This window comes from Lithobates pipiens, unplaced genomic scaffold (genome assembly GCF_037356315.1).
Source record: "Lithobates pipiens isolate NorthernLeopardFrog02 unplaced genomic scaffold, aLitPip1_a1.2 Scaffold_25, whole genome shotgun sequence".
NCBI classification, from domain to species: Eukaryota; Metazoa; Chordata; class Amphibia; order Anura; family Ranidae; genus Lithobates; species Lithobates pipiens.
Window position 1 is genome coordinate 168,976,538 of NW_027507787.1, and position 25,959 is coordinate 169,002,496.

Sequence of the window (25,959 nt, forward strand, 5' to 3'; positions counted from 1 at the left end):
TTTTTTTTTTATTATTACTTTTGTAGCGCTGCCACTATAATTTACCCTGTTCTTTCCCAGAATTGGTGCAGAGGCAGCCAGGCACACAGCAACATTTCCCTCAATAATCAGTCTAGCGGATGTCTTTTTAGAGTTTTTATTGCTGAATAACTTGGATGGGGTGCAGGGTGGTATGGGATTATCCAGATTCCCTGAACATTTGCAGGAGGACACTTAGCCTTGCTAAGTCTCTCTCTATATATATGCAGGAACAAATACAGCATCCATTTTTAGAAGATATTTCAGTCAGGACTACTACTGGCTTTCCCCATCTAAAGGATACAGCACACAGTCACTAGAATACGCAGCTCAGTACTCGACAATGTCATATAATCACCAGATACTTCCTTTCAGTATCCACCAGATACTCTTCGGTGAAAGACAAGTGAATGCTTACAATTCTACAGGACAGCTAGAAGCCTCCTAACTTCCACCAGGCACTCTTCAGTAAGCTCTCCTGACCAAGGTCCTAGGGTGAGGGTTCCCTTGACTAGCTTCAAAAATAAATCTAGTAGGACCCCCAGCTAAGCCACAGCACGGACCTTGATGAATAATTAGCTGGAAATGCTGAATAAGGGAATAATGGACTTTGTAGGCACAAAAATATACAAATTTTAATAATTCACATGAAATACATACATATACAACACAAAATATTTATATTAAAGCAATATAGGACACAGTGTTTAATCCCAGTGGTAACACCACAAAAATACTTCCTGCGTGGCAATATTGAAAAATGCCCACACTATGATGTAGCATCCCTCTTGGTGATTCCCACAGTTCTCATAGGTTAAGAGGAATTGCTCGCTTTACATGTTTCACGACCTGTTGTCGCTTCTTCAGTAGCATCAGTGATTCAATTTGGAGAAATATGCTCAAGTTAAAATACAGTACAAAGTTATCATGGTGGTAGAAATGTGTGTATGTACGTGAACTTGCCAAAAAGTATGGTGCTTAAAAAGATAGAAAAAAGATATTTATCTATACTAGAAAAGTGACTGCTGAATAACCCCCTCCAATTGGATATGACCACCAGGGACACAAGGACCAAGCGGTAGCTGCAACGAGGGCACGGTAATTCGGAATGTGGGGATGTACATGTAATACTAGGTATAAAGAATAATAGAAGTGGAAAATTAGAGGTTCTGTTGAAACCAAACCACAGTCAGGTAAACCAACAAAAATTTCAGCCACAACTGCCAGGAAAATTGTTCGGGATGCAAAGAAAAACCCACAAATAACTTCAGGTGAAATACAGGACTCTTTGAAAACATGTGGTGTGGCTGTTTCAAGATGTACAATAAGGAGGCACTTGAAGAAAGATGGGCTGCATGGTCCAGTCGCCAGAAGAAAGCCATTACTACGCAAATGCCACAAAGTATCCTGCTTACAATATGCCAAACAGCACAAATACAAGCCTCAAACCTTCTGGCACAAAGTAATTTCAAGTGATTAGACCAAAATGTAGCTTTTTGGCCACAAACATAAACTTTACATTTGGAGAGGAGTCAAGAAGGCCTATGATGAAAGGTACACCATTCCTACTGTGAAACACGGAGGTGGATCGCTGATGTTTTGGGGATGTGTGAGGTACAAAGGCACAGGAAATGTGGTCAAAATTGATGGCAAGATGAATGCAGTATGTTATCATAAAATACTGGAGGAACATTTGCATTCATCAGCCAGGAAGCTGCACATGGGACTTGCTTGGACATTCACACAAGGCCAAGTCGACCTGTGATTGGCTACAGTAGAATTAAGTGAAGGTTCTTGAGTGGACATCTCAGTCTCCTGACCTCAATATCATTGAGCCACTCTGGGGAGATCTCAAACGTGCAGTTAATGCAAGACAGCCCAAGAATTTACAGGAACTGGAGGCTTTTTGCCAAGAGGAATGGGCAGCTTTACCATCTGAGAAGATAAAGAGCCTCATCCACAATTACCACAAAAGACTTCAAGCTGTCATTGATGTTAAAGGGGGCAGTGCACAGTATTAAGAACTGGGGTATGTAAACTTTAGATCAGGGTCACTTGGGTAATTTCTGTTGCCATTATGATTTAAAAAGAGTAAACACAGTTAATTGATAATAAATGGCTTCAGCCAAACACTAACCAGTGAAAGAAACGTTTTTGTGTTATCATTCATATTCTCTGAAAAAAGGCCAAGAAATCATACATTCTGCCAGGGTATGTAAACTTATTAGCACAACTGTATATGCCTCTCCAGCCACCTACTAGGCACACCTCCCCGGGGATTGGCTGAAGCACACTAAATATTCAGGTTGCCCATTTGCCTTGCTCAACCCTCTATGTTTCAGAAGCCTCTGGAAAACAGGGGAGAACAATCAATCCAGCAGCTTGTGAGGCCCAGAACAGCCAAAAGCAATCAACAACTCACCCCACTGATTACAGAGGAGCAAAAAAGAACTACATTTGCTTAACATTCTAGCAGCCTAACTAGGAGGGTGATACACTTTAAATACAGCATTTAAAAGAACTCCTTAAACCATTTTTAACGTCGGTATTCCTTAAACTATATATTAGGGGATTTAACATAGGTATTAGAATAGTGTAGAAGACTGAAGTCACACGGTCCTTCTGGGGGGCATAGCTAGAGTTCGGACGAAGATACATAAAAAAGATTGTCCCATAAAAGACACTGACAGTAGTCATATGAGAAGCACATGTTTTAAAAGCCTTGTATTTACCCTTGGCTGACCGTATCTTCAAAATGGCCAGAACAATGTTGCTATATGAGAAAAGGATGAGTATGATGCTACTTGTGGTGATCAGACCACCTAAAATCATCTGAAATGCTAAGTTCATGGATATATCAGAACAGGACAGCCTGAGGAGTGGTGGAAGGTCACAGAAGAAATGATCGATAACGTTGGATCTGCAGAAGCTGAGATAGAATGTGGAAATTGTTTGCACAAGAGAATTCGCAAACCCTCCACAATAAGCAGCAACCAACATCCAGAGACACAAGGTACTGCTCATCAAAGCTTCATACAACAATGGACTACAGATGGCCACATAGCGATCGTAGGCCATGACTCCCAGAAGAAGAAGTTCGTTGGTGGCAGAGAACACAAAGACATGCATTTGAACGGCACAGCCAAAAAAAGATATGGTCTTGGTTTCACTTAAAAGGTCCCTCAGCATTTTAGGAGTGACTGCTGAAGAATACATGAGGTCCACAAAAGAAAGATTGCACAGAAACAAATACATGGGCTTGTGTAGATGTTTGTCTATTATGCTTAAAACAATTATGCCAACATTGCCAACCACAGTTGTGACATAAACGTGCAGAAATACAATAAATAGCAGAATATTGAATTCAGTTTTCTCTGTGAGTCCTGTGAAGATAAATGTCATTACGGAGCTCTTGTTCATCTCCAAGAAGTCTATCATCTGTTTATGAAATGAAAGAAATATGCATATCCAATCTTGTCAGAACATTTTTGTTGGCATGTTGTACAGTCATTTTGAAATAACAAGTAATAATGGTGATAATAAAGTAACCTCCACTTGTCTTAGTTATCTGTATCTGTTTGATATTCTGCAGTGTTTGAGAGAATACATAGAAAATACAGAGAATTATCAGTCCCATATGGAGAGAGGGTTCCAGCCTAATGTCTCTGCCATATTCATATGAACTTACAACTAATAAAGATAGTTTGGAGCAAAAGTCAGCTAAAGGATATTTAAAACTAAAAGTTGTATATATTGCAGCTTACTGCTCATTAGATGTGGTGGCTGCATTAGTTTTCTTTTCTTTGGCTTTTTCCCCTCTCTTTTTCACCTGGTGATCTGGCCAGTAGCACACCTCCTGTACTAGTGAGACACAACTCTGGGGCAGGGCTGGATTAAGAACATCATGGGCCTGGTGCTGAGGATTTTGGAGGGGCTTTTTATAAAAATAAATAAATAAATAAAAATGCAAAAACGTGTTTGTTATAACAAATTTAATTATATAGAATGAGGGAGGATGAGAGAGAGAGGGGGGGGGGGGTGAGAGAGGGGTGAGGGGTAAGGGGGGAGGATGAGAGAGTGAGAGAGGATGATAGGGGGGGTGAGAGGTTTGAGGGGTAAGGGAGGGAGGATGAGAGAGAGAGAGAGAGAGAGAGAGAGAGAGGATGAGAGAGAGAGAGAGAGAGATGGGATGAGAAAGGGGTGAGGGGTAAGGGGGGGGGAGGATGAGAGAGAGAGAGAGAGAGGATGAGAGAGAGAGGGGATGAGAGAGGGGTGAGGGGTAAGGGGGAGGATGAGAGAGAGAGAGGATGAGAGAGAGAGAGAGAGAGAGGGTGGGGGGGGGGGTGAGAGAGGGGTGAGGGGTAAGGGGGGGAGGATGACAGAGAGAGAGAGAGGATGAGAGAGAGAGAGAGAGAGGGGATGAGAGAGGGGTGAGGGGTAAGTGAGGGAGGATGAGAGAGAGAGAGAGGGAGAGGGGATGAGAGAGGGGTGAGGGGTAAGGGGGGAGGATGAGAGAGAGAGAGAGGATGAGGGAGAGAGAGAGAGAGAGGGGATGAGAGAGGGGTGAGGGGTAAGGGAGGGAGGATGAGAGAGAGAGAGGGGATGAGAGAGGGGTGAGGGGTAAGGGGGGAGGATGAGAGAGAGAGAGAGGATGAGGGAGAGAGCGAGAGAGGGGGGATGAGAGAGGGGTGAGGGGTAAGGGAGGGAGGATGAGAGAGAGAGAGAGAGGGGGGGGATGAGAGTGAGAGAGAGGATGTGCATGAGCATGCTTGGGAGTGATATCAACACAGCCCAGCCAAGGCAAGTGACCAAAGGCACAGAACCCGGAAGGAAGCCCGGGTGAGGATGGACGTGCCCAAGACCTGCCGGATTGATCACAGAGCAACGCTGGAGGGCTCAATCTGACATGTACAGTAAGTGTACCCTAATGTGCTAATATGCTGTGCATACTAGTACATTATGGCATAACCTACCTCAGGGCCTCTAAAAAGTAGTAATGTTAGCAGTTTACTACCACTTTAATATCACAGGATCCCAGGAGCCTCTCATGGGGCCCCCTACTGACCTGGTGGCCCTTGGGCAGTGCATAGTTGACAACATTTCAAAAATATTTTCAGGAACCCTTTTTTTTTTTCACCAGTGGTATATTTAGCAGACATCCCTTATGTTCCTCTATACATCACAATAGTAATCACAAAACTAAATGAGTACTAATAATGGGCAGAACAAATATGAGGACTGAGAAGATTTCCTTTAGTTGAACTAACAAAAGTTGAATGTGCCCATTCCAGAGCTGGTAACATTGAGGATATTTAATATAATTTTAACCACTTGAGGACCGCCGTATTGCCATTGTACGTCAGCACAATGGCACAGGCAGGCACAATCACGTACATCTACGTGATTGCCTTCCAGCGGGTGGGGGGTCCGATCGGACCCCCTCCCGCTGTTTACGGCGGTCCGATTCGGTCCAGGAGCGCTCCGTGATGAGGGGATGGCCGTTGGTTTTCGGCCACCCCCTCTGGATCGCTCCTGGCCAATGAGAAGCTTCCTCCCCTGTGTATTGTTTACACAGGAAGGAGGAAGTGATGTCATTCTCCTCGGGGCGGTCTTTTTGACCGGACTACGAGGAGAAGAGTAAAAGTAAGTGTGCACCAACACTACACTGACATGTAGGTACACACAGGCACACAAACCCCCCCCGATTGCCGCTAGTTAACCCTTTCACCCCCTTTTGCCAGTGTCACTAAGCGATCGTTTTTCTGATCGCTGCATTAGTGTCGCTACAGTCGCTAGGTAGCTAGTTATTTTTTTAGGTTCACCGCCAGGTTTTTATAGCGCTAGGTACCCCGATATATTACTACCCAATAATGGTTTTAACCCCCTGATTTCCGCTAGTTAACCCTTTCACCCCCTTTTGCCAGTGTCACTAAGCGATAATTTTTCTGAACGCTGCATCAGTGTCGCTAGTGTCGCTAGGTAGCTAGTTATTTTTTTAGGTTCAACGCCAGGTTTTTATAGCGCTAGGTACCCCGATATACTACCCAATAATGGTTTTAACCCCCTGATTGCTGCTAGTTAACCCTTTCACCCCCTTTCACCAGCGATCACAGTATAAGTGTCACTGGTGACGCTGGTTAGCCAGTTAGTTATTTAGGTTCCCCGTCAGGTTTTTATATAGCGCCAGGGACCCCCATATACTACCTAATAAAAATTTGAACCCCCTGATTGCCCCTAGTTAACCCTTTCACCGCTGATCACCGTATAAGTGTTACGGGTGACTCTGGTTAGTTTGTTTTTTATAGCATTTTATATTCAAATCCGGAAGGCAGTGCTTGGTTTTCGGGGTCCCGTACGTGGCTAGGCTCCCAAAAAGTCCCCCACATGTGGTATCCCCGTACTCGGGAGAAGCAGCAGAATTTATTTTGGGGTGTAATTTGACTTCTGCCCATAGCATGTGTGAGCAATATATCATTTAGTGACAACTTTGTGCAAAAAAAAAAAAAGTTTGTAATATTCCCGCAACTTTTGGCAAAATATAAAATATTCCATGGACTCAACATGCCTCTCAGTAAATAGCTTGGGGTGTCTACTTTCCAAAATGGGGTCATTTGGGGGGGTTTTGTGCTATTTTGGCATTTTATGGCCTTCGAAACTGTGATAGGTAGTGAGGAGTTAAATCAAAAATTTGCACCCTTAGAAATCCTGAAGGTGGTGATTGGTTTTCGGGGTGCCGTGCGCGACTAGACTCCCAAAAAGTCCCACACATGTGGTATCCCCGTACTCGGGAGAAGCAGCAGAATGTATTTTGGGGTGTCATTTCACATATGCCCATAGCATGTGTGAGCAATATATCATTTAGTGACAACTTGGTGCAAAAAAAAAAAAGTTTGTAATATTCCCGCAACTTGTGGCAAAATATAAAATATTCCATGGACTCAACATGCCTCTCAGTAAATAGCTTGGGGTGTCTACTTTCCAAAATGGGGTCATTTTGGGGGGTTTTGTGCTATTTTGGCATTTTATGGCCTTCGAAACTGTGATAGGTAGTGAGGAGTTAAATCAAAAATTTGCACCCTTAGAAATCCTGAAGGTGGTGATTGGTTTTCGGGGTGCCGTGCGCGACTAGACTCCCAAAAAGTCCCACACACGTGGTATCGCCATACTCGGGAGAAGTAGCGGAATATATTTTGGGGTGCAATTCCACATATAACCATGGCATGTGTGAGCAATATATCATTTTTTTAGGTTCACCGCCAGGTTTTTATAGCGCTAGGTACCCCGATATACTACCCAATAATGGTTTTAACCCCCTGATTGCTGCTAGTTAACCCTTTCACCCCCTTTCACCAGCGATCACAGTATAAGTGTCACTGGTGACGCTGGTTAGCCAGTTAGTTATTTAGGTTCCCCGTCAAGTTTTTATATAGCGCCAGGGACCCCCATATACTACCTAATAAAAATTTGAACCCCCTGATTGCCCCTAGTTAACCCTTTCACCACTGATCACCGTATAAGTGTTACGGGTGACTCTGGTTAGTTTGTTTTTTATAGCATCAGGGCACCCACCATTTATTACCCAATAAAGGTTTAACCCCCTGATCACCCGGCGGGTGATATCAATTAGGTTTTAGGGTCAGGGTCTGCGTCGCCCCAGGCAGCGCTAGGTTAGTGCCAGTACCGCTAACACCCACACGCAAAGCATACACCTCCCGTAGTGCTATAGAATCTGAACAGATCAATATCTGATCTGATCAGATCTATACTAGCGTCCCCAGCAGTTTAGGGTTCCAAAAAAACGCATTGTTAGCGGGATCAGCCCAGATACCTGCTAGCACCTGCGTTTTGCCCCTCTGCCCAGCCCACCCAAGTGCAGTATCGATCGATCACTGTCACTTACAAAACACTAAACACATAACTGCAGCGATCGCAGAGTCAGGCCTGATCCCTGCCATTGCTAACAGGTTTTTTGGTAGCATTTTATATTTAAATCCGGAAGGCAGTGCTTGGTTTTCGGGGTCCCGTACGTGGCTAGGCTCCCAAAAAGTCCCCCACATGTGGTATCCCCATACTCGGGAGAAGCAGCAGAATTTATTTTGGGGTGTAATTTGACTTCTGCCCATAGCAAGTTTGTAATCTTCCCGCAACTTTTGGCAAAATATAAAATATTCCATGGACTCAACATGCCTCTCAGTAAATAGCTTGGGGTGTCTACTTTCCAAAATGGGGTCATTTGGGGGGGTTTTGTGCTATTTTGGCATTTTATGGCCTTCGAAACTGTGATAGGTAGTGAGGAGTTAAATCAAAAATTTGCACCCTTAGAAATCCTGAAGGTGGTGATTGGTTTTCGGGGTGCCGTGCGCGACTAGACTCCCAAAAAGTCCCACACATGTGGTATCCCCGTACTCAGGAGAAGCAGCAGAATGTATTTTGGGGTGTCATTTCACACATGCCCATAGCATGTGTGAGCATTATATCATTTAGTGACAACTTTGTGCAAAAAAAAAAAAAGTTTGTAATATTCCCGCAACTTGTGGCAAAATATAAAATATTCCATGGACTCAACATGCCTCTCAGTAAATAGCTTGGGGTGTCTACTTTCCAAAATGGGGTCATTTTGGGGGGTTTTGTGCTATTTTGGCATTTTATGGCCTTCGAAACTGTGATAGGTAGTGAGGAGTTAAATCAAAAATTTCCACCCTTAGAAATCCTGAAGGTGGTGATTGGTTTTCGGGGTGCCGTGCGCGACTAGACTCCCAAAAAGTCCCACACATGTGGTATTCCCATACTCGGGAGAAGTAGCGGAATATATTTTGGGGTGCAATTCCACATATAACTATGGCATGTGTGAGCAATATATCATTTAGTGACAACTTTTTGTAAAAAAAAATTTTTTTTTTTTTTGTCATTATTCAATCCCTTAGGACAAAAAAAATAAATATTCAATGGGCTCAACATGCCCCTCAGCAATTTCCTTGGGGTGTCTACTTTCCAAAATGGGGTCATTTGGGGGGGATTTGTACTGCCCTGCCATTTTAGCACCTCAAGAAATGAGATCGGCAGTCATAAATTAAAAGCTGTGTAAATTCCAGAAAATGTACTCTAGTTTGTAGACGCTATAACTTTTGCGCAAACCAAAAAATATACGCTTATTGACATTTTTTTTACTAAAGACATGTGGCTGAATAAATTTTGCCCTCAATGTATGACTAAAATTTAGTTTATTCGATTTTTCTTATAACAAAAAGAAGAAAATATCTTTTTTTTTCAAAATTTTCGCTCTTTTTCCATTTATATCGCAAAAAAAAAAATCGCAGAGGCAATCAAATACCATCAAAAGAAAGCTCTATTTGTGGGAAGAAAAGGACGCAAATTTCGTTTGGGTGCAATATTGCATGACCGCGCAATTACCAGTTAAAGCAGCGCAGTGCGAAATTGCAAAAAGACCTCTGGTCCTTAAGGTGTTTATTGGTCCGGAGCTGAAGTGGTTAAAGAACAGTTTTTGTGGGTAAGAGGCATATGGGAGCAGTATGGATGGTATAAAAGTGGGAAGTATGTGCAGGTGAGGGAAAAGAATGTGGGAGGTATAACAGTGGGCACTATGTACAGGAGAGGAGTGTGGAGGGTATGACAGTGGGCACTATGTATAGGAGAGAAGTGTGGAGGGTATGACAGTGGGCACTATGTATAGGAGAGGAGTGTGGCGGGTATGACAGTGGGCACTATGTATAGGAGAGGAGTGTGGCGGGTATGACAGTGGGCACTATGTACAGGAGAGGAGTGTGGAGGGTATGACAGTGGGCACTATGTATAGGAGAGGAGTGTGGCGGGTATGACAGTGGGCACTATACAAAGGAGAGGAGAGTGGAGGGTATGCCAATGGGCAGTATGTACAGGAGAGGAGTGTGGAGGGTATGATAGGGGCAATATGCACAGGAGAGGAGTGTGAAGGGTATGAGGAGGTGGCTAACATGGGAAATGGCTGGGGAGTGACCTGGTTGGTGGGGAGTGTGAAATGAATGATGTATTTCACGTTTCTTTCACATTTGCGATAATGCTTACTTCCCTCTGAAAAGTGATCTGTGGTGGATTGCTTTTCAAGGAGTGGTATAGCAGCAGCTGACAGCAGAGACATAATGAGAACCTTCAGGGCCCGGGTGCAAAAAACCATGAAGGACCCCCCTGACCACCGAGCTCAGGCCCTTTCCACTAATTCTGGGGCTCTATACTTCCATCACGGCCCTTTATTGTGGTCCTGCAATGGGACCCGTACACATGTTCTGCAACAGGCCCCCTTCCTGCCGTCTTGGGTAGGGTTGTCACCTTTTCTTCAAGCCAATCCCAAACACTTTAGCGGCACCACAGCAAAAAAAATTTGCACTATACACTATACAAATATGTTGTCATTAAATAAAATTTCTAATCATATGGTTTTATTGACAAGTGTCCCCACTTACATTAGATTCCACAGAGTTCCCCTTTACATCTGAATCCACAGAGTTGAGTTCCCCTTTACATCTGAATCCACAGAGTTGAGTTCCCCTTTACATCTGAATCTGCAGAGTTCCCCTTTACATCTGAATCCACAGAGTTCCCCTTTACATCTGAATCTGCAGAGTTCCCCTTTACATCTGAATCTGCAGAGTTCCCCTTTTCATCTGAATCTGCAGAGTTCCCCTTTACATCTGAATCTGCAGAGTTCCCCTTTTCATCTGAATCTGCAGAGTTCCCCTTTACATCTGAATCCGCAGAGTTCCCCTTTACATCTGAATCCGCAGAGTTCCCCTTTACAACTGAACTCGCAGAGTTTTCCCTTTACATCTGAATCCGCAGAGTTCCCCTGTACATCAATATCCACTAAATTCCCTTTTACATCTGAACTCGCAGTTCCCCATTACATCTGAACATGCAGAGTCCCCCTTTACATTTGAACTTGCAGAGTTCCCCTTTACATCTGAATCCACAGAATTCCCCTTTACATTTGAATCCACAGAGCTCCCCATTGCATCTGAACTCACACTGTAAAGGGGGGAGGGGGGGCTCTGGAGACTCTGATTTAAGCAGGATCACTGAGAACTCTCATGTAAGGAGGGAACTCTGATGTAAGGGGAATGTTTCAGACTCTGGTGTAAAGGGGAACTCTGATATAAGGTTGTCTCTGGTAACCAGAGCCCCCACATACATCATAGTTCCCAGCATTCCCCTTTAATCACAGTTCCAAGAGTCTGCAGGGCCCTCCTTACATCAGAGTCACTAGAGCCCATTTTACATCAGGGTGCATAGAGCCCCCTTACAGAAGAGTCCATAGAGCCCTCCTTACAGCAGAGTCCAAAGAGCCTGCCTTACATCAGTCTGCAGAGCCCCCCCATTCATCAGAGTCCACAGAGCCCCCCAATAAATCAGTGTCTGTGGAGGCCTCCTTACATCAGAATCCGCAGAGCCCCCCCCTTACACCAGAGTCTGCAGAGCTCCCCTTACATCACAGTCCGCAGAGCCCACCCTTTCATCATAGTCGGCAGAGCCCCCCTTTACATCACAGTCCCCCTTACATCAGAGTCCACAGAGCCCGACTTTACATCAGAATCTGCAGAGCCCCCCTTACATCAGAGTCTGCAGAGCCGCCCCTTACATCAGAGTTCGCAGAGCCCCCCTTTACATCACAGTCCCCCTTACATCAGAGTCCCCAGAGCGCCCCTTTAAATCAGAGTCTGCAGAGCCCCCCTTACATCAGAGTCTGCAGAGCCCCCCTTACATCAGAGTTTGCAGAGCCCCCCCTTAAATCAGAGTCCACAGAATTTCACTGTAAGGGGAGCTCTGTGGACTCTAATGTAAAGGGGAACTCTGATGGAAGTGGTGTTCTGGGAACCCTGATTTAAGGGGGTTCTCTAATGTAAGGGGCAATGCTGTGGACTCTGGTGTAAGGGGGAACTCTGATGTAAGGGGATCTCGGCTCACCATAGCCTCCTTTACATAAGAGTCTGTGGAGCACCCCTTAAATCTGAGGTCCCCTTACATTATTGCACTTATTTAGAGGCAGGAGAGATAAGGAAGGGGGTGAATGGATGGATGTGAGCTCACTCACCCCAAGAAGGAAGGAGGCTCGTGCAGTCTGCATATCCTCCACATTCATTCTCCATGCTGTTCCCGGCTGCTGGGCTTCCCTGTCTACTCATCCTCTGCTTCCCCATCCACACTCCAATGTGATTGGAGTGTGGGTGGGACTGTGGGGCACACACAGGAGGTCAGGGGCAGTCGGAGGAGTAGATCTAGCTTTCTCTCCTCACCTGTCCGTGCAAGGAGAGGGGGACACTCTCTGCTTACAACTGTAGCCAGTAACCCCGCCGTGGATCTGTAGACTGGGTTTTTGGGGCCCCCCACAGTGACTCTGGTAGTTCCGCCACTGGCTGACAGGCCTTCATGAGGTGCTACTGCTGACTCCTTGTTTTTTTTTTTTTACATTGCTGAATGGTAGTTTTACATTGTTGGACTATGCTGCTACTGCGAGCGAGTTTGGCTTGCAGTTGCAGAGTGGCCCCACTGAAATCAATAGGCAAGTTTGACAGGCGGTGCTCCCTGTCAAACTCTGCAGGCTCCAGGCTGTCCATTAAGCTCAGTGCCTCTGACAAGAAGTGAGGAGAGGCACTCTGAGCTCAACCTCTCAGTCTGCTGCAAACAGAGTGTGCCAGCTTGCATTGAAACTGGCCGCACTATATGTAGCCCTCAGGGTGCAGGTTATTAGGCATGGTGGGTGATGAACAAGAAGGAGAGTTGGATGCCAGTCACTTTTATGCTTAAACAAGAAAGAAGTTTATTTCTCAAACAGGAAAAATGTGGGAGAGAGGGGATAGGGCACATGACACCCTTAATAGCAATCAGCGACAGGCAGATTGGCAGACGCCTTAAACAAAAATAGGTGAGATAAGGTAGACAGCAGTACAGGAAAAGGAGCCTTTAAGCTGAACCAACACATCTGTACTTTGTAGAATAGGCTGTCTCCTATAGCAACCAAGCTTTACTCAGAGCTTCATACACAGATTCCCTTGGATGAGTTCTCTCTTGAAGTCCTCCCAGTCACTCCATAGGCTCCAGCCCTTGACGGGTCACCCCTGGTGCTTCCTTAGAACTCCATCCCTCTCAGAATCGTTTCCGGATCTTTGGCAGGCTTTTCTCTGCAGAACCTTGAATATCTGGATAGGCCTAGCAGCCAGGAGACCATAGGGTTGCCACCTGTCTGGGATTCACCCGGACAGTACGGGTTTTGAAACATTTGTCCGGGTTTCTGCCCGCCTATGACCCGGGCACATTATTCAGACCCGCTGGTGGCTCCCTGTGCAGCGTGCCTTGTCTACACAGTGACAGGCAGCCTGCTATTTAACTTCCCCGGTAAATCATAGAAACTGAATGCCTGCTGCAGCTTGTGCGGGTGATCTTCGTTCCCGCACGCCGCCAATGAGGTCCATTGCCTCCACATTTCATGACAGGGCAGAGCCGACATGTCTCCCTGCTGTCCCCAGCTCCACGGACTAGTGCAGAGAGAGTGCTGTGGAGAGAACTGAACCCGCCCCTCCTCCTCCTGCTGTGTTGTTTTCCTGTGTACACAGAGGAGGAGGGGGGAGAAGGCTCACCACGCTGCCGACAACGCTGCTGGACTGAGTTCATCTGTCAACGAATCTACACAGTGAGTCTTCCAGAGGTGGGGGGCATGAACAAGAGGGTCAGGGGGGAACTAGCCTGCAGTTCACTTTGTGTGATTGGGGGGGGGGGATATCTTCTAGGGGGCACTTAAGTAACTGTGCTACAAAGGGGCTTGGATATGAAATCCACCCCCCCTTAGCACATATCCCCCTCCCAATATTAAAGAGATGATGTCTGCCACAGAGGGGATGACCCTTGGCACCCCACAAGAGATGTGGAAAATTGCTCCAGGTGCCCATACTAGTCCCCCCCCCCCCCTCCAGCCAAGTTAGTGGAGCAAAGTGTGGGTTCCAGCACCAGGGCAGGTTCACACTTTGATAACACAGGAACGCGATGTGCGATTCACGTGATACCCGGGTGCAATTTCAGCCCAATTATATATGCAGTCTCTGACTCTCCTGTAGTATGTAGGGATGTTTGCATGGAACATGTGCAGAGCCCGCCAGGAAGTCGGTGCAGCACTGCGCTAATCACAGGCAGTGAGACATTGTCCCGAAGTGCGGCTGCAGAGATCAGGCAATGTCTCACTGCCTGTGATTAGCGCAGTGCTGCACCGACTTCCTGGCGGGCTCTGCACATGTTCCATGCGAACACGCCTGAGCTCATCCCTAGTATTATGTCTGCAGTCTCTGACCATCTCCTGTATCATGTATGCAGTTTCTTAACATCTACTGTACTATATCTGCAGTTTCTTACCATCTCCTGTACCATGTGCTCAGACACTCTGACCATCTCCTGTATTATGTATGCAGTCTCTGACCATCTCCTATACTATGTCTGCAGTCTCTGACCATTCCCTATACTATGTCTGCAGTCTCTGATCATCTCCTGTATCGTGTCTGCAGTCTCTGACCATTCCCTATACTATGTCTGCAGTCTCTGATCATCTCCTGTATCGTGTCTGCAGTCTCTGACCATCTCCTGTACCTTGTCCGCACACTCTCTGACCATCTACTGTATCATGTATGCAGTTTCTTAACATCTACTGTACTATATCTGCAGTCTCTGACCATCCCCTGTACCATGTGCTCAGACACTCTGACCATCTCCTGTACTATGTCTGCAGTCTCTGACCATCTCCTGTACTATGTCTGCAGTCTCTGACCATCTCCTGTACTATGTCTGCAGTCTCTGACCATCTCCTGTATCATGTCTGCAGTTTCTGACCATTCCCTGTACTATGTCTGCAGTCTCTGATCATTTCCTGTATCATGTCTGCAGTCTCTGACCATCTCCTGTACCATGTCTGCAGTCTCTGACCATCTCCTGTATCATGTATGCAGTCTCTGACCATCTCCTGTACTATGTCTGCAGTCTCTGACCATTCCCTGTACTATGTCTGCAGTCTCTGACCATCTACTGTATCATGTATGCAGTTCCTTAACATCTACTGTACTATATCTTCAGTCTCTGACCATCTCCTGTACCATGTGCTGAGACACTCTGACCATCTCCTGTATTATGTCTGCAGTCTCTGACCATCTCCTATACTATGTCTGCAGTCTCTGACCACCTCCTGTACTATGTCTGCAGTCTCTGACCATCTCCTGTACTATGTCTGCAGTCTCTGACCATCTCCTGTACTATGTCTGCAGTCTCTGACCATCTCCTGTACTATGTCTGCAGTCTCTGACCATCTCCTGTACTATGTCTGCAGTCTCTGACCATCTCCTGTACTATGTCTGCAGTCTCTGACCATCTCCTGTACTATGTCTGCAGTCTCTGACCATCTTTTGTACCATGTCTGCAGTCTCTGACCATCTTTTGTACCATGTCCGCACACTCTCTGACCATCTACTGTATCATGTATGTAGTTTCTTAACATCTACTGTACTATATCTGCAGTCTCTGACCATCCCCTGTACCATGTGCTCAGACACTCTGACCATCTCCTGTATTATGTATGCAGTCTCTGACCATCTCCTGTATTATGTATGCAGTCTCTGACCATCTCCTGTATTATGTATGCAGTCTCTGACCATCTCCTGTATTATGTATGCAGTCTCTGACCATCTCCTATACTATGTCTGTAGTCTCTGACCATCTCCTGTATCATGTCTGCAGTCTTTGACCATTTTTTGTATCATGTCTGCAGTCTCTGACCATCTCCTGTACTATGTCTGCAGTCTGATAATTTCCTGTATCATGTATGCAGTCTCTGGCCATCTCCTGTATCATGTTTGCAGTCTTTGACCATCTCCTGTACTATGTCTGCATTCTCTGACCATTCCCTGTACTATGTCTGCAGTCTCTGACCATCTCCTGTACCAGGTCCGCACACTCTCTGACCATCTACTGCATCATGTATGCAGTTTCTTAACATCTACTGTACTATATCTGCAGTCTCTGACCATTCCCTGTAGCATATGCTCAGACACTCTGACCATCTCCTGTATTATGTATGCAGTCTCTGACCATCTCCTATACTATGGCTGCAGTCTCTGACTATCTCCTGTACCATGTATGCAGTCTCTGACCATCTTTTGTACCATGTCCGCACACTCTCCATCTCTTGTATGATGTATGCAGTTTCTTACCATCTCCTGTAGCATGTTTGCAGTCTCTGACAATCTCTTGTATTATGTCTGTAGCCTCTGATCATCTCTTGTATTATGGCAGCGCAGTCTTCTAGTCTAATATAGGATGAAACGAGAGCCACCAAGCTGGAGCTCAGAGAGGACCATCTGACTGAGCCCTGCATGGTGGACCTGAGTGGTGGTCAGTGACAGCGTAGCAAGGCCTGTCTGAGGGGGATCACTGATGTAGGGGCAGTGAATATAGTAAGGTAAAGGGGCACTGATATAGAGGTTACCCCTTATATCAGTAGCCCCCCCCCCACCTTACCTTATTGCATTCACTCTGCAGAAGGGGCTCTATGGTGACCAGAGTCACTCCCCCCCATACAATATGCATACATACTTAGGCTCATGTATCATGCACCGCCAATGCCTTACAGGAAAATTACACTGGGAGGCTCCCCACCAAACATTACACACTACATATACACTATATTGTACATTACACACACCTGCACTATTTGCAATTGGCTACACCCACAATTCAACGCTGCACTTGCTGCGTTACTACTTCCCTAGGGCACACAGAGGTGTCCCAGGTATTTTACAATCTCATAGTCTATGCTACACAAAAAATGCTAAGCCCCGCTGAAGTGTTCGGGTTTGGCTTGAAGAAAAGGTGGCAACCCTAGGAGACCACCTGGCTAGGCCTCAGGCTTCAGGTCTAGCAGTCAGTTTCACACACATCCACCCAGGCCGCATCCCTGGGCGGGAAGATCTTGATTACCTGACTCCTTCTGAATAAATACCTTTTCCCAGCATGCAAAGCTGTCAGTCTGATTGGCTGAGAAACGTATGTTTATTCATAACCTGAACTCACTGTAGATCATCACACTAAGGCCAAAGGCAACAGCATCACCTACTGACAAAAGGGAGAAACCACAGCCAAACAGGATTAGAACAGAAGTCACTTGACCACTAAACACTACAAATTAGCCAGGCTGGCTACCACCCAGCATAATTACATTTGCCTGTAGCCCTATTCTAGGATGAGGGTGCTATACTTACCTGAGCATGATCTCGACCCAGTGATGTACATGGACCAGAGGCTCTCTCACCTTTCTCCCTCCTCATTGGGTTAGCCACAGCAGAGGTAGCCAATGGCCAATCACAGCCAGTGAGGAGGGAGAGGGGGTGAGTCCACACGAGTGCCCCCAGAGCAAGCTACTCGCTATGGGTACACTTGATGGGATACAGAAGCCAGGAGTGGGACCTCAGAAGGGGAGGATTTAGGCTGCTCTGTGCAAAACCATTACACAGAGCAGGAAATTATAACATGTTTGTTAGATTTAAAAAGTAAAATTAAAACCTTTACAATCACTTTAAGTCTAAGCGCATTTTCATCGGGTACAGAAAATATCTGTTGATCTTCCCAGGAACGCAGTGCCCTTGTCACTTCCTGCGGATATAACTGAAACTCTGAAATTGATTCACTAAAGGCAAATAGGCAATGGACTTTGCAAGTGCATTTGCACTCATTTTCCTTAGTAAATGTGGTAAACTTTCACTTTGTAAAGGATACTAAATCAGCGGCAAGGGAAAAAAAAAAAAACATTTTTAGTGCAGCTGCAAAGTGCATAGTCCATTTGCCTTTAGCAAATCAACCCCAATGCTGTCTTCCTTCCAAGCTGTCTTTGGTAAACTACAAATTCCCCTTATCCTGATGTAATGAAAATGAAGACAGAAAGATGAGTTTGAATTCTAAGTCGGCTAAGAACGGCTAAGCTTCGGGTCTGCCAGTTTCCTGGCCTTTTTGGGTTCTGCCCTTCACCCAGGTTTACATATTTAGAGGGGGAAGGCCAGGTTCGAGGAGTTCATATGAGACTGCGTGGGGAGAAAGCAAGTCCATATCACAGCATAAGATGTAGCCAGGAGCAACGTCAGTCATCCACCCTAAAAGGAATTCTCCACCAAAGGACTCTGCCAGTCTGGGACTTACACCTATACAGGTATGCCTGGGCAGCCACAGCTTAGTTAGTAAGAAGGACTGAGTCTTCATTGTAATTATTAATGTTCAGAAGCCCTCAGTAAAGTCTCTTGAACTGTTGAAATGCCTGGTCTGAAGTCATTGAAAGGGGTGCATGTAGCAGAGTGTGGCAGGGTTAGAGTTGTCACTAGAGCAAGATAAGAGAGGAAATATTCCTGGGGGACAGATATTCTGGTGGCAGTTGTCTAAGATGAGGATTCCACTCACTTTGTTGAGCTTTTCTATTATTTATTATTGTATGTCCAGGATAGAAAATAAACAGAATTCTCCCTAATGGGATACAGACAACTAGGGATGAGCTTCGAGTTCGAGTCGAACTCATGTTCTACTCGAACATTGCCTGTTCGCCTGTTCAGCGAACAGTGAACAATTTGAGCTGTTCGCAGCAAATTCGAAAAGCCGGAACACCCTATACAAGTCTATGGGAGAAATCTAAAGTGCTCATTTTAAAGGGTAATATGCAGGTTACTGTCCTAAAAAGTGTTTGGGGACCCGGGTCCTGCCCCAGGGGACATGGATCAATGCAAAAAAAAGTTTTAAAAACGGCCGTTTTTTCAGGAGCAGTGATTTTAATAATGATTAAAGTGAAACAATAAAAGTGTAATATTCCTTTAAATTTCGTAGCTGGGGGGTATCTATAGTATGCCTGTGAAGGGGCGCATGTTTCTGGTGCTTAGAACTGTCGCTGCACAAAGTGTCATTTGTGCAGGAAAAAAAGTCTTTTAAAATCACTTACGGCTAAATTGTCGGGTCTCCGTAATACAGAGAACACTCAATGAGTGTTCTCTGTATTAGCCGACAATTCATTCATTCATTGATTAAAAAAAATAAAAATAAAAAAAAGCGTGGGGGTTCCCCTAAATTCAATCAAAAGGCCCTTCAGGTCTGACATGGATATTAAGGGGAACCCCGTGTCAAATTAAAAAAAAAAATTGACGTGGGGGTCCCCCCAAATATCCATACCAGACCCTTCAGGTCTGATATGGATATTAAGGGGAACCCCGCATCAAATTAAAAAAAAAAATTGACGTGGGGTCCCCCTAAATATCCATACCAGACCCTTTATCCGAGCACGCAACCTGGCAGGCCGCAGGAAAAGAGGGGGGGACGAGAGAGCGGCCCCCCCCTCCCTCCTGAACCGTACCAGGCCACATACCCTCAACATTGGGAGGATGCTTTGGGGGTCTGTGACCCCTCAAAGCACCTTGTCCCCATGTTGATAAGGACAAGGGCCTCATCCTCACAACCCTGGCCGTTGGTTGTGAGGGTCTGCGGGCGGGGGGCTTATCAGAATCTGGAAGCCCCCTTTAACAAGGGGACCCCCAGATCCCGGCCCCCCCCCTGTTTGAAATGGTAAGGGGGTACAAAAGTACCCCTACCATTTCACAAAGAAAGTGTCAAAATGGTTAAATAAGACAAACACACTTTTGAAAAATTCCTTTATTAAAAAAAAAAAAAAAATTCCAGCGGTGCTAATCCACTCTTGCTATCCAGCGACGGGTCTCCGGGGTCCAGCGATGGATGATCATATCCAGCGACGGGGGATCTCTCAGTCCAGCGCTGTCCATACCTCCTTCTTCTGTCTCCACTGCGGAGACACTGCAGAGAGCCGAGCGCTGACATTTCTTATATTGGGAGGGCGGGGCCACCCGTCACCTGACCCCGCCCCTCTGACGCAGGAGAGGGAAGCCAGGGGTTCCCCAGTGACGTGTGGGTGACCCCGCCCCCTCTGATGTAACGCAGGTTTCCGTTACATCAGAGGGGGCGGGGTCACCCACTCGGTCAGAAGGAGCGGTGGAGAAGGTGGCCGTCTGACTGATGCTTTCAGACAATTTTTTAGTCCGCAGCCCCAAGGTATGATTGGTTCCAGCACCCATCGCCAGCGTCTGATTTACATGGTGCAGGAATACCTAGGGGCAAGGTCAGACTTGGACACCTTTCCCACTGAAAATCCTCTGGCTTACTGGGTCTTGAGGATGGATCACTGGCCAGAGCTTGCACAGTATGCAATTGAGCTACTGGCCTGTCCTGCATCCAGCGTTCTTTCGGAACGCACCTTCAGTGCTGCTGGTGGCTTTGTTACCGATCACAGGGTGAGCCTGTCCACCGAATCAGTTGATCGACTGACCTTCATCAAGATGAATCAGTCTTGGATCACCCACAGCTACCAAGCACCTGCAGCTGTTGTAACTGAATAATTTTTTTTGAAATACCACATCCCTTCAAGACTGCCTATGCTGATGCTGAGTGACTGTCCTGTTATGTTGATTGTCTATCCTCTTCCTCCTCCGCTGATATGTTGGAAGAACATTTTTGGTTCTGGGTGATGCCAGCAGCCCAATTTTTCTGCCCCTGTTTAACAGGGGCGTTTAATTACAATTTTTGATGCAATGCTTTGCAGCAGGGCTAATTCCTGCAATAAAACTAGAGTATATGGCAGAGGTTGCAGTGTGGTGGCACCAGCACCAGTGCCTAAGGCCCAATTTTTCTGCCCCTGTTTAACAGGGGCGTTTAAGTACAATTTTTGATGCAATGCTTTGCAGCAGGGCTAATTCCATCAAAAAAACTAGAGTATATGGAAGAGGTTGCAGTGTGGTGGCACCAGCAGCAGTGCCTGAGGCCAAATTTTTCTGCCCCTGTTTAACAGGGACATGTAATTACAATTCTTGATATAATATTTCACAGGAGGGCCCCTTCCTGTGCCCACCCAGAGTAACGGTGAGGACTTATAGTGTTGTGGCACCAGCACCACAACCACCAAAGGTCAATTTTTCTACCACTGTTCAACAATGGCATGTAATTACAATTCTTGATATAATCGTTCACAGCAGGGCGCTCCAGCGCCCACCAAGAGTCACTTTGAGGGCTTACAATGTTGTGGCAAAACCAACACCTTGTTCCGCCATTTCTGCAGAGCATATAGGGCAGGCCCCTACTTTCAAACATCCAACTTACAAACATCTCCTACTTGCAAACGCAAGGAGACAGCAGCAAGTGAGATGAAAAAAGATGGACGACAAAACAAATTATACAGGGATGATAACCCTTCCCTATGTTTTCCAAAAAGCTTAAAAATAGTTTTTTTGACTGGAGCTACACTTTAAAAATGTACCAGTTGAAAATTACAAACAGATTCAACTTAACACAACAAACCTACACAGTCCCTGTCTTGTTTGCACCGCCTGTATACTGCTGTTCTGAGTATATAGGGCCTGGGGGCCACACGCATTTCCTTTTTTTAATATGGGTACAGGGTTCCCCTTAATATGCGTACAAGACCCAAATAGGCTGGTAATGGGCAGGGAGGGCTACCCATGCCATTTTTCTCAATGATTTTCAACCATATTGCAGGAACCAGATATAACATTAAAACCGCAAGCAGTTTTAAATGGTGTTATTTCCGTTAAATGTCATTTTGTGCAGGGACTGTTCTAAACACGGGAAACACGTGGCACTTCACAGGCATACTACAGACACCCCACAGGCACCATATTTAAATTTACTTTTTTTTTTTCACTTTAATCGTCATTAAAATCAGTGCTCCCGCCAAAACGGCCGTTTTTAAAACTTTTTTTTGCATTGACCCATGTCCCCTGGGGCAGGAGCCAGGTCTCCAAACCCTTTTTAGGACAGTATCTTGCATATTAGCCATTAAAATTAGCACTTTCCATTTCGAACGTTCGAGTCCCATAGACTTCAATGGGGTTCTAACGTTCGTAACGAACGTGGGGTCCGTTCGAAAGTTCTGGTGCGAAACGAACCGGGGGGTGTTCGGCTCATCCCTACTCAGGAATGGGAGAACCAGTGCAGACGAGAGGGACTAAAGAAAGAAGAGAACAGGTGCAGTACAAGGGAGATTCCAGAAAAGGAGAACTGGTACAGTACAGGGGGACCTGTGAAAGAGGAAAACATGTACAGTACAAGGGGAGATCTGGAATAGGAAAACATGTGCAATACATGGGGACTGTGGAAAAGGGGAGCATGTGCAGTACAGCGGGGGATCTGAAAGAGGAAACCAGGTGATGTACAGGGGGGATTCTGGCGGAGGAAAAACGTGCAGTACAGGGGGGATTCTGGAGGAGGAAAACGTGCAATATATGGGAACTATGGAAGAGGGGAGCATGTGCAGTACAGGGGGGATTCTGAAAGAGGAGAACATGTGCAGTACAGGGGGGATTCTGGAAGAGGAGAACATGTGCAGTACATGGGGGATTCTGGAAGAGGAGAACATGTGCAGTACAGGGGGGATTCTGGAAGAGGAGAACATGTGCAGTACATGGGAGATTCTGAAAGAGGAGAACATGTGCAGTACAGGGGGATTCTGGAAGAGGAAAACGTGAAAAACATAGGGACTATGTAAGAGGATAACAGGTGCAGTACAGGGGGGACTATTACAACAACAAAACGAAAGCACTCCTGCGTGTAGGTGGAACACCAGACTGGCTATGGAAAAACAAATACTGCCCTTGCTGCCCTGGGTGGGGAACCCTAGAAGTCAAAGAGAGAAAAGAAAAAGAGAAGGCACACCAGGTACAGTACAGGGGGACAGGGGGACTCTAGAAAAGAGCAGGTGCAGTACAGGGGGGATTCTGAAAGAAGAGAGCAGATGCAGAGGGATTTTGGAAGAGGAGAGTTGGTGCAGCACAAGGGGGGGGGGGGGCTCTGGAAGAGGAAAACATATGCAATACATGGGGACTCTGTAAGAGGAGATCAGATGCAATACAGGGGGCATGCTGGAAGAGGAGAACAGATGCAGCGCAGGGGGAACTCTGGAAAAGAACAGGTGCAGTACAGGGGGGATTCTGAAAGAAAAGCGCAGATGCAGTACAGGGGGAATTCTGAAAAAGGAAAACAGGTGTAGTACAGGGGGATTTCTGGAAGAAGAGAACAGGTGCAGTAGAGGGGGATCCTGGAAGAGGAAAACAGGTTCAGTACAGGGGGGACTCTGTAAGAGGAGAACAGGTACAGAGGGACTGTGGAAGAAAATAATAGGTGCAGTAGCAGTGGGACCCTGGAAGAGGATAACAAGACCATTAAGAGGGGGGGGGGGGGGGGGTTCTAGGAGAGGAGAACAGGTGCAGTACAAGTAGAACTTTAGAAGAAGGGAACATATTCCCTACAGGAGGGATATTAGTGGAACAATATAGGATTAAGTGATTCACCGGACCACACATGTAAATTGCCACCATCCCTTGGTAATACATAAAATAAACCTAAAAAAATAAAAGGGATTTTATGGGCAATTGAAAAAAATATATATAGAGAACTTCACATATAGAAAAATAAAATGTAATTTATTGTAGCAAGATTGTATAAAAAAAAGTTTCATATTAATAATACAAAACATTGTAAAAATAGTACTATCACATTGCACATTGTAGAAATGATGTTATTGCTATTGTGTAACGTTATCAACATTGCACATTTAGCTGTTAGCCATGTTAGCTGATATCCCCCTCTGCAGTATTACTTGTCACAATTGATGACCAAAGGGAACAGCAAGTAGATGGGGATTGCCACTTCATGTCTAACAGCTAAATGTGCAATGTTGATAACATCATTTATACGTTGTGCAATGTTGTTAGTACTATTCTTAAAATGTTTTGTATTATTAATATGAGACTTTTTTATACAATGTTTCTACACTAAATTACATTTTTCTATATGTGAAGTTCTCTATATATATTTTTTCAATTGCCCATAAAATTCAATTTTTTTTTTTAGGTATATATTTTTTAGGTATTAGTGGAACAATATAGGATGGGACATTACTGGGGGCACCCATGTCAAAGGTTTTGCTACTCTCCCCGAATCTTGTCTTTCTGTACCCAAATAGGTCCACTTTTGCCAGTTTGAAAACATGTATTCCCCCTCTTCTAGTCATACAATGTTTTAAACATGCAGATTTTCATGCACCATAGGCATTTGAAAGTGGAAGATTTGGCAATTTAGCTTAGTTTGACAGCATACCACGAGCATTCCTCTTTAATATTTTTCAATATCCAGTTGTAATATAATAAAGGTAAACATACCATAATAATCACGGTTATAGTGTCATGCAAGTGTCAGGATATCTAACCCATAGCAGTCTGTACAGATAGATGATTATTTTTATATTAATATTTTCCTCCGGGGGACGGGTCCCCTCGTTCCTTTGTGGATTTGCGGAACACTTGTTCTGGGTCTCTGAGGTTTCCTTTATTTAGCCAAACTAAAATTAGAAGTATAATTTTTTTTTCTACTATTAACTATTAATTTATAGCTTGCAATTAAACATTTTACAAGTCTACAATAAATATTTAAAGCAGATCTTCACCTCCCTTTTTTTTCTTTTTTTACCCCTGTTTACTGATTGGTGTGTTGTGCACATTTCAGATACTTACCCACCAAGAGGATTGTTCAGCATTGTCCAGCTGAGAACCTCTTGTCATGCCACCGCTCGGTTCTGCACCCGCCATGTTGCCTGTGACATCATCCAGAGACCCCTCAGGCTCTTCGGGGTTCAACCAGGCATGTCCCTTTCCTCCTTTCAGAATAAAGGGCTGTACCTCCTGAGATATGTGACATGCATATCCAGTGGCGTAACTAGAACCTTCAGGGCCCCGATGCAAGAAACCATGAAGGGCCCCCCTGAACCCCAGCCAGGGCCCTTCCCTCCGAGTCCGGCGGTGGAACTCCATGGCATGGTCACAGGTATGACCTTTGTGAGCCCTGTAGTTCCACCACTGGCATCAGTAGTTTTTTTTAATTATTTTTATTTTTTATTTTTAGGTGCCCCATCTGGCTGGGGAGAACAGACATCGGACTGAGCGGCAATGCATGGAGCAGGAGAGGGGTACTCTGAGGAGCCGGCCGAGGACACAGGTCATGCGGAGAATGCACAACTAAAGAGCAGCCTGTGCGATAGTCGAGCATGGAGCTCTGCTAGTCACTCTCCACCTCCAGCCACCCATGTGCATGGTGCACTGGTACCCCTAGCTGACTATGCTGCTGCCGGCCATATGTAGAGGGGGCTGCATGGGCCCCCTGCAGCACAGGGCCCAGTTGCGGTCGCAACTGCTGCACCCCCTATAGTTACGCCCCTGTGCATATCCCAGACAGTGAGCACTGTGCCCGTCATTCACATTGCCACTGGCCATTGAAAAAGTTCTTAAAATGGCATTGAATCCAAAAACAGAAATTGCAGTTTACCAATCCTTAACCTTGTCAATGCTGGGCACTTTTATCCTATCCTGCCCAGGCCAATTTTCACATTTCAGTGCTGTTGCACTTTGAATAACAATTGCGTAGTCATGTAACACTGTACCAATATGACATTTTTATCATTTTTTCACACAAATAGAGCTTTCTTTTTGGTGTTTTTTAATCACCACAGTTTTTTTTTATTTTTTGATAAATAAACGAAAAAAAGACCAAAAATTTGGGGAAAAAAGCGTTTTCTCCCGTTATAAAATTTAGCAAATAAATAATCTTTCTTCATAAATTTGGCCAAATTGTATTTTCTACATTTCTTTGGTTAAAATAACCCAAATCAATGTTTATTATTTAGTCTGTAGGAAAATTATAGAGTCCACAAACTATGATATATATTTGAAACTCAATCAGTCCTGATGTACTAATGGCCAGGCTCGGACTGGCCATAGGGCAGACCGGGCATTTGCCCAGTGGTCCGGGAGCTGCCGG

The 25,959-nt window shown here is 45.4% G+C and overlaps 1 protein-coding gene across 2 annotated transcripts; it reads right to left on the reverse strand.

The window, feature by feature from the left end:
* Positions 1-348: 348 nt before the first annotated feature.
* LOC143930649 (olfactory receptor 5AR1-like) lies at positions 349-24,355 on the reverse strand. 2 transcript variants are annotated; one of them, XM_077455145.1, is made up of 2 exons: positions 24,309-24,355; positions 349-3,604 (listed from the first exon to the last, which is right to left on the reverse strand). In XM_077455145.1, exon 2 carries the CDS (start codon positions 3,454-3,456, stop codon positions 2,518-2,520), a length of 939 nt encoding a protein of 312 aa, XP_077311271.1. In that variant the 5' UTR covers positions 3,457-3,604; positions 24,309-24,355; the 3' UTR covers positions 349-2,517. The 2 variants fall into 2 exon arrangements, with proteins under 2 accessions (XP_077311271.1, XP_077311269.1); XM_077455143.1 differs by having other exon boundaries at positions 349-3,456; positions 24,309-24,349.
* Positions 24,356-25,959: the final 1,604 nt, after the last annotated feature.